The 13,912-nt window shown below is 42.8% G+C and overlaps 1 protein-coding gene across 3 annotated transcripts in view; it reads right to left on the bottom strand.

Moving 5' to 3' along the window:
• The window catches only part of MYLK3 (myosin light chain kinase 3), a 106,051-nt gene that overhangs the window by 27,284 nt on the left and 64,855 nt on the right, over positions 1 to 13,912 (bottom strand). For all 3 annotated transcript variants that reach the window (XM_077452442.1, XM_077452449.1, XM_077452430.1), the window contains 2 exons: positions 9,035 to 9,128; positions 5,468 to 5,577 (listed from right to left, as the gene is read on the bottom strand). In XM_077452442.1, coding sequence (XP_077308568.1) covers positions 5,468 to 5,577; positions 9,035 to 9,128 — 204 coding nt within the window. The remainder of the gene's footprint in view (positions 1 to 5,467; positions 5,578 to 9,034; positions 9,129 to 13,912) is intronic.

Below are 13,912 nucleotides of genomic sequence, written 5' to 3' on the forward strand. Positions count from 1 at the left end.
TGTAATATTGTAAATTAGAAAATTTGTAATATTGTAAATTCGTAAATTAGAAAATTTGTAATTTCGTAAATACGTAAATTCGAAAAATCGTCAATTAGAAAATTAGTAATTTTCGTAAATTTGTAATTTCGGAAATTCAAAAGTTTGTAAAATTTGAATTTTGTAAATTCGTAAATTAGAAAATTTGTAATTTCATAAATTTGTAAATTAGAAAATTTGTAATTTTGTAAATTTGTAAATTAGAAAATTTGTAATTTCATAAATTTGTAAATTAGAAAATTTGTAATTTTGTAAATTTGTAAATTAGAAAATTTGTAATTTCGTTAATTCGTAAATTCAAAAATTTGTAAATAAGAAAATTCGTAAATTAGAAAATTCTTAATTTCGTAAAAATTTGAAAAATTTGTAATTTCGTAAATTAGAAAGATTGTCATTTCATAAATTCATAAATTCGAAAATTTGTCATTTTGAAAATAATAAAGAAAATTTGAAAGAACAAAATCCGAAAATTCTAAATAATTAACTAACTAATAATAACTATTAAATTATAGATATTGGAATTTCCATTCAAATTCGGCTGTTAGTGAACGTAACGAATACGAACTTATCCGAAGTTATGAATTATCCGAAATAACAAATGCTGCATCTAAACAAATGGAATGGAACTAATTAATAATAAATAATACAAAGTTTTTTTTATTATTATTGTTATTTATTCATGTTCTATGTTCCATTCATTTAGATGCGGCATTTGTTATTTCGGATAATTCGTAGCTTCAGATAAATTCGTATTTGTTACGTTCACTAACAGCCAAATTTGAAAGGAAATTCCAATATCTATAATTTAATAGTTTGTTTTTATTTCAGTTTTTTGAATTTTCAGGTTTTTGGATTTAGGTCGGGTTCACACCATTGCAAATTGGATCCAATAGCGGTAGATTTTGACTGGCTCTCTATGGAGCCGGTTCACGTATCTCCACGGCGGGTCCAGGGTGTTTTGCACAAAAATGCTGGGCGTCTTTTGGTCCGTTTCAGGCCCCAATTCAGCCCAAAATTCGGTGAACGGAGACGCACCGGACCCTTGCTGTGAGCCGCATGAGGTTCATATGTGAACCGATGATCCTTACGAATCTTTAAATTTTACAAATTTTTTGAATATTCAAATTTTTTGAATATTCGAAATTTACGAATTTTTTGAATATTCAAATTTTTTGAATATTCAAATTTTTTGAATATTCAAATTTACGAATGTACAAATATTCGGGATGATTCGTTAAATGGGTTTTCGTTGATTTGGATGTTTTAGAATGAACAAATTTGTTGAAATTCCCCCCCAAAAAAAATAAACGACTTTGGAACAAAACAAATTGCACATGTCTACTTTGCAGGCACTTCTGTCTACACAGCGGCACGGCATTTCTCGGGGCGGGGTGGTGACAACAATGGTGACAACAATGGGCCACACCGATGTAATGTGTGGGTGAAACGGCCACTTGTAGTCTCCATTACCAGCCCAGGTGACAACCCAGGTGAGCAATTGGGAGACAAGGGCACAGCGTTGTCACCCTATAACAGGAAGGGCCTAGGCAAGGACCTTTATGGCAGGATCACCAGCTATTTTTTTATTAAATGAAAGCTGGTTTACAAAGATTGCAACTGCCATGAGCTTTATTTAACAATTTGTCTGCCAAGCCTGTTTATAAATGTACCTTAGTAGACAAGTGATGAAAGAATGAGTCTACTTTCATGGAAAAAAAAAAATATATATAGCATAAAAAAAAAAAAAATTGCATATATAATTGTAGCAAAAACCATATTGTAATTTAATATTCGTAAAATTACCTTTCCTTTTTAATCTGCAGCACTGTAATTTAATGTAAAATCCAATGCAATATGGCAGCCTGGAGGCGTTCATTACACTGTTGACATACGGAACGCCTCCAGGAAATGTAATTTCCTGCTTGTGTGATTGGCTTGCCGATTTTACAAGTCAGATTTTAGGCATCCCCTGCAACATGAATTTCAGTTTTGGTGAGATACTTCCCAAGGGTTAAATACTCTCACAGGGATGCAGCACCCTGCAGCTTTTCTCATCAGAACACTGAGAGTGTACCAGGTGATTATAATGAAGCAGACCCCTCCCCCATTTAGAATCATTCTGCCAAGGACAAAAAGAGTGGAACAAACAACTATTTATTTCTTAATAGCAACAAAAGTTTTCTAAACTCCCAGCAATATACACAGATCACCCAGAGGGGATTGTTTTTTCTAAAAACGTTGACATTTTATGCACTTTGGGTCAAGCTTTCCCTTGATAATGCCTGCTACAGCCCGAGTTCCACTTTCCTTGGGGCTGCTATTGTCTCCAGCCTGAAAGTACACCATACAGTGGATGCTAAAAAGCTGCATCACCTTCCCTATAGAGGGGTTCTATACCATTGTTAGACCAGGGCCCAGTAAATTCTTCCAAAATCACCTGTGCCCCAACAGAAAAAAAACTAAATAAAAAAACTTTATACTCACACCATAAGGCCTGGTTCACACCAGTGCGATTTCAGATGCGACTTTAGTCGCACAGAATCTCTACGACAAGGGAAATCACCTTGCAAAAAAAGGGGAGGGCAAGCGAGCAAGCATGCAACCAAGCAAGCCAGCCAGTAAGCAAGCAACAGAGGGGTGGGACTTTAAGTGAACAAGGATGGAAATACGCGGCCTTACCAGGTCGTGATTTCCTTTAAAGTCCCAAAACCCGCTCTTGTTTTCAGTAATGTTTGTAGGGCTCGGATTAACGCTACTGCAATGCACGTTTGATGCAATTTTCAGTGCGATTATGTAGTGCGACTTTGGATGTGGTTACCATATTCTTTGGAGCCAAATTGCACCAAAGTAGCACAGGAACCTCTTTTACAGCGCTGCATTGATGTTTACAGGCACCATTGAGAAAATTATGTGATTTCCCTCGTCGTGCGATTCTGTGCGACTCAAGAAATCCCAACCAGCACTCAATGCAACTCAGCACGGAGCAGTTTTGGAAAAGGTTCCTGTACTGCTTTGGTTTGATTCCAGTGCGATTTTTAACTCATAGGATATATAAACCTTATCAAAGTTGCATCCAAGTTCCATCCAGGTAGCACTGATAGCCTCCCATGGCTTCCAATACCATCTCTATGCTGACGACACCCAAATCTATTTCTCTACCCCTCGGCTCACTCCCTCCGTCTCCTCCCAGATCACTAATTTACTATCAGATATATCAGTCTGGATGTCACACCACTTCCTCAAACCAAATCTATCCAGAACCGGACTTATCATTTTTTCGCCTCCTCGTGCCCCTTTCACTGATCTCTGTCAAAATCGATGGCACAACTATCAGCCCATCCCCACATGCCAAGGTCCTAGGTGTTATCCTGGACTCGGAACTCTCCTTTAAGCCCCACGTCCAATCACTGTCCAAATCCTGCCGCCTCAACCTCCACAACATCTCCAAAATATGCCCCTTCTAACCAATGACACCACAAAGCTCTTGCTTTATTCCCTGGTCATCTCTCACCTCGACTTCTGCAACTCACTTCTCAATGGATTACCTCTACATAGTCTATCCCCCCTTCAGTCCATCATGAATGACGCTACCAGACTCATCCACCTTACCAACTGCTCCGTGTCTACTACTCCTTTCTGCCAATCCTTCCACTGGCTTCCACTCACCCAACAAATTCAATATGAGATACTAACAACTACTTACAAAGCCATCCACAATTTAGCCCCCAGCTACATCACTAGCCTAGTCTCGAAATACCAACCTACTTGTTCTCTTTGTTCCTCTCAAGACCTGCTCTCTAGCTCCCTCATCACCACCTCCTTTTCTTGCCTCCAGGACTTTTCCAGAGATTCTCCAATCCTATGGAACTCCTTACCCCAATCTGTCCGATTATCGCCTACTCTATTAGCTTTTAGATGATCCCTGAAATCCCTCCTCTTCAGAGAAGCCTATCCTACCCACACCCAACAACGGCATTTTCATTTTCTTCATCTGATCATTCCCCACAGCTATTACCTTTTGTTCCACTCAACCCTCCCTTCTAGATTGTAAGTTCTAACGAGCAGAGCCCTCTGATCCCTCCTGTATTAACCACTTCAATACCGGGCACTTAAACACCTTCCTGCCCAGACCAATTTTGAGCTTTCAGCGCTGTCGCACTTTGAATGACAATTGCGCGGTCATGCTACACTGTACCCAAATGAAATTTTTATCATTTTTTTTCCCACAAATAGAGCTTTCTTTTGGTGGTATTTGATCACCTCTGCGGTTTTTATTTTTTGCTAAACAAATAAAAAAATACCGAAAATTTTGAAAAAAAAATGTTTTTTTTTGTTTCAGTTTCAAAACTGCAAATAAGTAAGTTTTCTCCTTCACTGATGGGCACTGATGGGGGTTACACTGATGGGCAATGATAAGGCGGCACTGATGGGCACCGATGAGGTGGCAACAATGAAGTGGCACTGATGAGGTGGCATTGATGGACACCGATATGTGGCACTGATAGGCGGCACTGATGGGTGGCACTGATGGGCAACACGGATGGGCACTGATAGGTGGCACAAATTGGCACGGATTGGCATGGATAGGTGGCACAGGTGGGCATGGGTAGGCGGCACAGGTGGGCATGGGTAGGCGGCACAGGTGGGCATGGGTAGGCACTGATAGGCGGCACAGATGGGAACTGATAGGCGGCATTGTATTATAATATATTGTGCCAATCAATAATGCATGCCAATCAGTGATGCCCATTGTGGGCACTGATTGGCATCCATTATGGGCACTGATTGGCATCCATTGTGGCACTGACTGGAATCCCTGGTGGTCTAGGGTGGCATACCTTGTCCTTGGCATCCCTGGTGGTCTGGTGGCGTCCCTGGTGGTCCAGTGTGGGCATCCTCGGGGGGGCTGTGCTGATAATCGATCAGCACAGACCCCCCCTGTCAGAGGAGCAGCCGATCGGCTCTCCTCTACTCGCGTCTGCAAGACGCGAGTGAGGAAAAGCCGATCACCGGCTTTTCCTATTTACACTGTGATCAGCCGTGATTGGACACGGCTGATCACATGGTAAAGAGTCTCCGTCGGAGACTTTTTACCGAGATCGTAGTTGCCGGGTGTCAGACTGACACCCCGCAACAACGATCGGCGCGATGCGCGCCCCCGGCGGCTCATAATCCTGATCACGTCATATGACGTCCGGTCAGGATTATGCAACCACTTTGCCGCCATCTATTTGCTATAGGGCGGGCGGCAAGTGGTTAAATTGTATTGTAATTGTACTGTCTGCCCAGCATTGCACAAACTGTTGGTGCTATATAAATCCTGTATAATAATAATAATCGTTTGACCGTGTTTAAAGGCAGGTGTCACAATATTTTTGACAACATAGCGTAAATACACCCCCGCCCCCCTGCCCAACCTCATACATACTATTCCATGATTAAGGTCAAGTCGTTTTTGCACTCGAAGGCGTCATATAACTGTATCAGGTTCACATGGTTTAACTGGTTCATGACATTAATTTCATTCTTCACATCGTCCTGGAAGTAAAAAAAAATAAAGGGACAAGATACCATTTTAGTGACATTTCTGCTCCCCCGTACAAGGCGAGTAAATATACTGCTAATTAATCACACCGCCTAACTAGACAACGTCTCTATCCTGACAACGCTTGGGGCCCGGTGCCCTTTTCCAGCCCTCCCATCTCGTTGCCTAACGAGGCGCTGACAGCGACTCCCACAGAGTGACTCATGAATATGCAAATTCGCCCCACAGTCGCCTGACAGATTGGCCGCGCTGCGTCTCAGCGCTAAAGGCCAGCACTTCAGGAGGCGGCTGATATCATACAGCACGGTCTCAAATATTGAAAACATATTAATGAATTGTCTCGCCAATGGCAAAAAAAAAAAAAACAATTCCTGTCTGTATATTAAACTCCATAGGTCAGTTCATATATCAGAGCTGTTGTGTAAAGAAATACGTCCTCCTGTAGATCCAAACCCAATCGCTAAATTCTCATATGAACTTCAAAATTTGTGCACCATATTAGAATCTGTATTTTTCTTTAAAATAAATAAAAATTGTTGGGAGTGCGTTCAGAGGGGAAAATGTTGGGTGGGGGGTAAATTAAAATAGGGAGGATCCAGGATGAAGGGGGGGGGGGGCGAATATTGGTTTGGGGTAAATTAGAATAGGAATTGGGCTTTAACCAGTTCAGCCCCGGAAGGATTTACCCCCTTCCTGACCAGAGCACTTTTTGCGATTCGCCACCGCAACACTTTAACTGACAATTGCGCGGTTTTGGCAAGTTTTACGGCTTTTTTTCCCCCACAAATAGAGCTTTCTTTTGGTGGCATTTCTCTGCTTTTTTTATTTTTTGTGCTATAAACAAAAAAAAAAAAGAGATACAATTTTAAAAAAAAAGCAATATTTTAAACTTTTTGCTATAATAAATATCCCCAAAAATATCAAAAAAAAATATGTTTCCCCCTCAGTTTAGGTTTATGTATTCTTCTACATATATTTGTAAAAAATAAAAATAAAATAGATCGCAATAAGCGTATATTGATTGGTTTATAGCATCAACAAAATAGATTTATTAATAGATTTATGGCATTTTTATTATACATTTTTTTTTTTATTAGTAAATGTGGTGATCTGAGATTTTTATCGGGACTGCAACATTATGGTGGATCGGACACTTTTGACACTATTTTGGGACCACTGTCATTTATACAGCGATCAGTGCTATAAAAATGTATTGATTACTGTGTAAATGACACTGGCAGTGAAAGGGTTAACCACCAGGGGGTGGTGATGAAGGGGTTAAGTGTGTCCTAGGGAGTGATTCTAACTGTGGGAGGGAGGGGCTACAACACACATGACAGCGATCACTGCTCTCGATGACAGAGAGCAGTGATCTCTGTCCAGTCACTAGGCAGAACGGGGAAATGCTTTGTTTACAAAAGCATCTCCCCGTTCTACCTCTCCATGACACGCGGGCACCCGGCGGACATCGAGTCAGCGAGACCCGCGGTCACGGAGACCGCGATGGGCGCGCGCACGCAGCACCGCTTCTTAAAGGGCTGTACGCCCTTTTGCCCACCAGTGCCATTCTGCCGATGTATATTGGCGTGCGCTGCCCGGGAAACGGTTCAAATTTCATCCAGATTTGCTATTGCTGAGGTACTGTATTAACCAGGTTTCTTTTGTGCCTAGAACATGTGCATTAAAACATGTTTGATATTTCCTGATTGAAAAGCTTTTTCACAGTTAGAATTTTGTTTGTTCGAGAAAAACTTTTCATCCTGTTCCTTCAAATTTTCTTGTCCCTACAGTCGAAAGCATCATTGATTTGAGTCTACAAACCATTTGTAGTGCTACCCCTGCAGGGGCTGAAAATTTTAACTTGCTCTTCCCCAAATAGTGCAGATGTCACCAGCCACCCAAGCAATAATTAATTTACTCTTACTTCAATAAACAGTCTGGGGGTTGTCTTTTTGGGTTATATTGTTCGTAAGCTTGTAACAAAAAGAGAGGTAAGGCATGGGATACTCAAAAAAAAAAAGTCTTGATGGTAAGTACATTAAAGGACGGTCTTTCCTAATGGTAGTAGCTAGTGGTGAACAGTCCAAGGCCCCAGAGCTGAAGACCATGGGGCAAGTCTTTGAACGTCTGGTTACCTTGCGCCCATGGTGCAGCTATCACTACCCAGTGCAGTGTCCAGCACGATCAGGGATGAGTTTAAGGTCACTGCTCACAAGTCCCCAAGACAGCTGCCTCCTTCCAGCCTCCTACAGACACCACCCAGTGAGCAAGATGGAGCCTCTCTGTCAGGTCACCTTGAGGCGAGGTGACAGATGCACACCGTAGGGATCAGGAGTGCAACGCAAGGTTGTGGACCCTACGGCTGACTGCTGCAGACGGGGGACAGATCCCACCGGGGTTAGAGCGAAAGATTCCCTGGGGCGTGGAGTCTAAGAGCCAGCAGGTGTTCACCAGCGCCTCTAGTGGTGAGGATGGACTTGACTGCAACTGGCTCCAGGTCGCGACCCCCAGCTCACACCCACAGTAGGCAACAGGATGATAGGGATAGTGAGGGACAAAGCCAAGGTCGGAGCCACAAGCAGACAGGAATAGTCAGGGACACGCCAAAAGGTCAGGATCACAGGCAAACAGGGATGGTCAAGGACACGCCAAAGTCGGTAACGGAACAACAGAAGAGCACACGGCAGGTAACAGGAAGCTAACACACAAAGGTTGATCAGCAGCGTTGGCCTGCAGTGCACAGGTTAATATAGAGCTCCCTGATAGGAGCTAGGGTGGAGCCATGCCAGAGGATGGATTACAAAAGCAGACAGGTGAGGGTCGGCTGGTCTCTAGATGAACACATGGGAACAGGTAAACAGACAAACTATTGCACAACCATGATACTCTCTGAACTAAATTCCTTGTGTTGAGGGTCTGTGATTAAATTGGAGCCAAGTTTTTATCAGGTCATCAGTTATGGCACCTCTAAAGCCTCTTTGAGCAGCTGTTCAGTCCATAGGGCGCGAGACAGCAGCAACCCACGCACCTTGGAACCCTCCTGGGGTGAAGGAACCCTACTCCCCAGTGTCTCAGACTATGTATCTACCAGCCCCCTTCTGGACACTTCCCATCCAGGGATTGGCTGGAGCCCGAGAAATATTCAGGTTAGTCAATTTGAATCTCCCACCCTAAGGTCTGAAAATTTCTTCCAGAGGTTGGGGTAAGCAATCAAATTCCCAGCCTGTGAGACCATGAACAGGCCAGACCAAACAATCACTGCTTCCTTGGTTACAGAAGAAGCTAAAGCTAAATTTGCCTAGCCACCAACAGGAGGGAGCTACACATTGGAAAATTTAAAGGACCGTTCAGAAAACCAAATATTTTCCAAGGAAATCCTACTAGTGTATGGGTAGCTTTACAAGGCCAGTTTTTAAGAAATCTCAGTAGGAAACCATTATCCGTACATACCCTGTCCTTCGGAGCTTTAATTTTAATCAATTTGGCAGCCAGTCGTAGCCCGGTGGATATCTCTACACACTTGTGGACTCGACCAAAACGTCCGCTGTTAACAAATGTAAACAGATGTGAACATGACAGTATCTTTTACCTGAAACAAATTCATGTATAGGTGGTATCAAAATGCTACACCTCAAATACAGGAAAAAAAAATTAAAGGATTCCTACACGCTGATGAAAAATAACCTGTCCTTTTACATAAATTTCCTGTCCTCAGTACTGAATGAATGAATGAATGAGTGACTTGTATAGCGCTACCTATGCGAACTGAATCGCCTCAGGGCGCTTTCTTGCCACCGGTGTCCATCTGCAGCTACAATCAGTACTGGATTGTTGTTGGCATTGTTTGACAGAGAAAGGTACTATGCTGCAAAGTTGGTGGTCCTGCCTCTTGCTCTTACCCTTCTGGTACTTCAGATATATGAACAGGTGATGAGCTTATCCATTCAGGAGCGATCTCCACTGAGCAAGAAGATGACAGGTCTGTCTCTGCACACTGTGCAGGGACGGACCTGTCACAGCGCCGCTCTTCCTTATGGGAGATCGGGTGACGACGGACACTGCGGTCTGTCGTCACCCGATCCGACCCGATGAACAGATGGAAAAATAGCTTTTTCCTCCGTCACACTTTTTTCGGATTGGAGCAGCTCGGATATCAGCGGACATGTTACCGCTGACATCCGACGCTCCATAGAGCTCTATGGAGCATCCGTTCAGGTCTGCCTGAAAAACTGACAGGCGGACCTGAACGGATCGTCCATGTGAAAGGGGCCTTAGTGAACAAACAGCATCATGAAGACCAAGGAACACACCAGACACAGAAGCTACAAAACATCCTCAACGTTACAGAGCAAGCCCAGTTGAATGTGACCAACTACTACTGGATATACTGTATCATGACCTACTGTATCATGACCTAAATAAATGCCAATATATGAATAAACAAACCTTTTTTGGATTTGTTCATAGTGGTGCGCCCATCCTTTGTCTTTGTTTACTCAAGCTTAAGTGTCAGGCTAAAAACAGGACAATATATATTTAAGACAGCTTCTCTTTGAAGGGATCAGTGGGTGGAAAACCACTTTAACTCCAATCGTGACATTAACAGCGGAGTTAACGGAAAAAGTGGCACAATCCACTTGTGGACAAAGGGCACGTTCCTGTGTATAAGGCAAGATCTCAGGGATGTTTTGGAATTCGGTTGAAGTGCTGTTGTTATTGCGGATTATAAATAGCCGCTGCCTGGTAAACACGGCCCCAAGGCCAGAGGCATCAATCTCATCTTACTCACGCGTTACAGAGGATTAGACCTTCACCCAGCTGTTCTGTGTTACAGAATGTTACAGTCCTTTTATATGCCACATGTGCACACACACAGTACAGATAGGTAGGCCACATACCAACATTCTTACAGTAGCTGTAATGTATAATGAGCTTCCATCGCTAAACTGAGTTTGCAGGATTCAGACATACACATATCATACCAGTATGTAAGTTTATGAACACATGATATACAAGTGACATCACTGAGATTGCAGCCTATCCATTCACTAGAGACAAGTGACCTCACTAGAATGCAGCCTATCCATTCACTAGAGACAAGTGACATCACTAGAATGCAGCCTATCCATTCACTAGAGACCAGTGACATCACTGAGATTGCAGCCTATCCATTCACTAGAGACCAGTGACATCACTAGAATGCAGCCTATCCATTCACTAGAGACCAGTGACATCACTAGCATGCAGCCTATCCATTCACTAGAGACCAGTGACATCACTAGAATGCAGCCTATCCATTCACTAGAGACCAGTGACATCACTAGAATGCAGCCTATCCATTCACTAGAGACCAGTGACATCACTGAGAAGGCAGCCTATCAATTCACTAGAGACCAGTGACATCACTGAGATTGCAGCCTATCCATTCACTAGAGACCAGTGACATCACTGAGATTGCAGCCTATCCATTCACTAGAGACCAGTGACATCACTAGAATGCAGCCTATCCATTCACTAGAGACCAGTGACATCACTGAGATTGCAGCCTATCCATTCACTAGAGACCAGTTACATCACTAGAATGCAGCCTATCCATTCACTAGAGACCAGTGACATCACTGAGAATGCAGCCTATCAATTCACTAGAGACCAGTGACATCACTGAGATTGCAGCCTATCCATTCACTAGAGACCAGTGACATCACTAAGATTGCAGCCTATCCATTCAATAGAGACCAGTGACATCACTAGAATGCAGCCTATCCATTCACTAGAGACCAGTGACATCACTAGAATGCAGCCTATCCATTCACTAGAGACCAGTGTTATCACTGAGATTGCAGCCTATCAATTCACTAGAGACTAGTGACATCACTAGAATGCAGCCTATCCATTCACAAGAGACCAGTGACATCACAGAGAATGCAGCCTATCAATTCACTAGAGACTGGTGACTTCACTGAAAATACAGCCACGGCCAAAAGTTTTGAGAATGACAAAAATATACATTTTCACAAAGTCTGCTGCTTCACTGTTTTTTAGATGTTTTTGTCAGATGTTACTATGATATACTGAAGTATTATTACAAGCAATTTATAAGTGTCAAAGGCTTTTATTGACAATAACATGAAGTTTATGCAAAGAGTCAATATTTGCAGTGTTGACCCTTCTTTTTCAAAACCTCTGCAATTCTCCCTGGCATGCTGTCAGTCAACTTCTGGGCCACATCCTGACTGATGGCAGCCCATTATTGTATAATCATTTTTTTTTTTTTTCGATTGAAAAAGCCTATGGCGTGCAAAACACACCCAAAAACTTCCACCCGGTGCCAAAAAAAGTGCACACACATCAAGAGTGAAACACAAAAACATGTCATGGGTGTCTGCTGTCCTCCACAAGGAAGGACCTTACCCTGATCCCCCGGGGCGTTAGGCTCCAGACAGGGACTGAGGTACCAATACATGGCCCATCCAGCCGAAGCCGGACGACCGCCTTTCTCTGCCGAAACAGACCCACCCAGGTACTAGGGTAGGGGCTCCCCCGAAGGGAGACCCCCAAAGAGAGGGCGAACCAAGCCAGAAGGCCTATGTCATTATTGTATAATCAATGCTTGGAGTTTGTCAGAATTTATGTTTTTTTTTTTTTGCTCACCTGACTCTTAAAGATTGACCACAAATTCTTAATGGGATCAAGTCATGGGGAGTTTCCTGCAATGGACCCAAAATTTCCATGTGTTGTTCCCCGAGCCACTTAGTTATCTCTTTTGCCTTATGGTAAGGTGCTCCATCATGCTGGGAAAGAATTTGTTCCTCATCAAACTGTTCTTGGATGGTTGGGAGAAGTTGCTCTCGGAGGATGTTTTTGTACCATTCTTTATTCATGGCTGTGTTTTAGGCAAAATTGTGAGTGAGCCTACTACCTTGGCTGAGAAGCAACCCCCACCCATGAATGATCTCAGGATGCTTTACTGTTGACATGACACAGGACTGATGGTGGCGCTCACCTTTTCTTCTTTTCTCCTTTTCCGGATGCCCCAAACAATCGGAAAAGGGGATTCACCAGAGAAAATGACTTTCCCCCAGTCCTCAGCAGTCCTATCCCTGTACCTTTTGCAGAATATCAGTCTGTTCCTAAAGTGTGTTCCTGGATAGAAGTGGCTTCTTTGCTGCCCTTCTTGACACCAGGCCATCCTCCAAAAGTCTTCTCCTCGCTGTGCGTGCCGATCTACTCACAGCTTCCTGCTGCCATTCCTGAGAAAGCTCTCCACTGTTTGGCGCCCCGATCCCACAGCTGAACCAATTGTAGGAGACAGTCCTGGACTTTCTTGGGCACCCTGAAGCGTTCTTCACAAATGCAGTAGAAATGTTTTTTATGGGATTAAGTGCATTTTCATGGCAAAGAGGGACTTTACAACTAATCGCAATTCATCTGATCACGCTTCATAACATTCTGGAGTATATGCAAACTGCCATCATAAAAGCTGAGGCAGCAGACTTTGTGAAAATTAACATTTGTGTCATTCTCAAAACTTTTGGCGAAGGCTGTACAGCCTATCCACTCACTACAGACAAATGTCATCATTGAAATTCTGCCCATCCATTCACTAGGGACCAGTGACATCACTGAAAGTGTAGCCTATCTATTAACTAGTAGACATCCGCATTTCATTTTATGATTTGTTTTTCGAATGAAAATTTGATTTTCTGAGATTCGGATGTATGCAGCCTATCCACTTACTAGTGACCAGTGACATCACTTAGAATGCAGCCTATCCAATCACTAGAGACCAGTGACATCACTTAGAATGCAGCCTATCTAATCACTAAAGACCAGTGACATCACTTAGAATGCAGCCTATCCAATAACTAGTGACCAGTTATATCACTTAGAATGCAGCCTATCCAATCACTAGAAACCAGTGACATCACTTAGAATGCAGCCTACCAACTCAAGAGAGACCGGTGACATCACTGAGATTGAAGCCAATCCATTCACTGGATATCAGTGACATCACTGAGAATGCAAGCTATCCATTCACTAGATATTGGTGATGTCATTGAACATGCAACTGACCCCGGGGCTGACCAGTAGACTTTGTTGCACCAATATTAGAAATGTGTGCGTGTTTTTTTAAATTAATATAAAAAAAATGTGAGGTTTAGCCAACAGAGACAATAATCTCAGCGAGAGTTAAAGATTCTGTTTTCCTTGTCAAAGCTCTTGGGTGACATTTATAAAAGAGCCAAAACAAACACCATGTAGGAGTTTTAAACAGATTGTGTTCAGGATTAAATATCTTAAGAATCCCTGTTTGATATATACATCTGG

Source organism: Lithobates pipiens, unplaced genomic scaffold, assembly GCF_037356315.1.
Source record: "Lithobates pipiens isolate NorthernLeopardFrog02 unplaced genomic scaffold, aLitPip1_a1.2 Scaffold_10, whole genome shotgun sequence".
Lineage (NCBI taxonomy): Eukaryota > Metazoa > Chordata > Amphibia > Anura > Ranidae > Lithobates > Lithobates pipiens.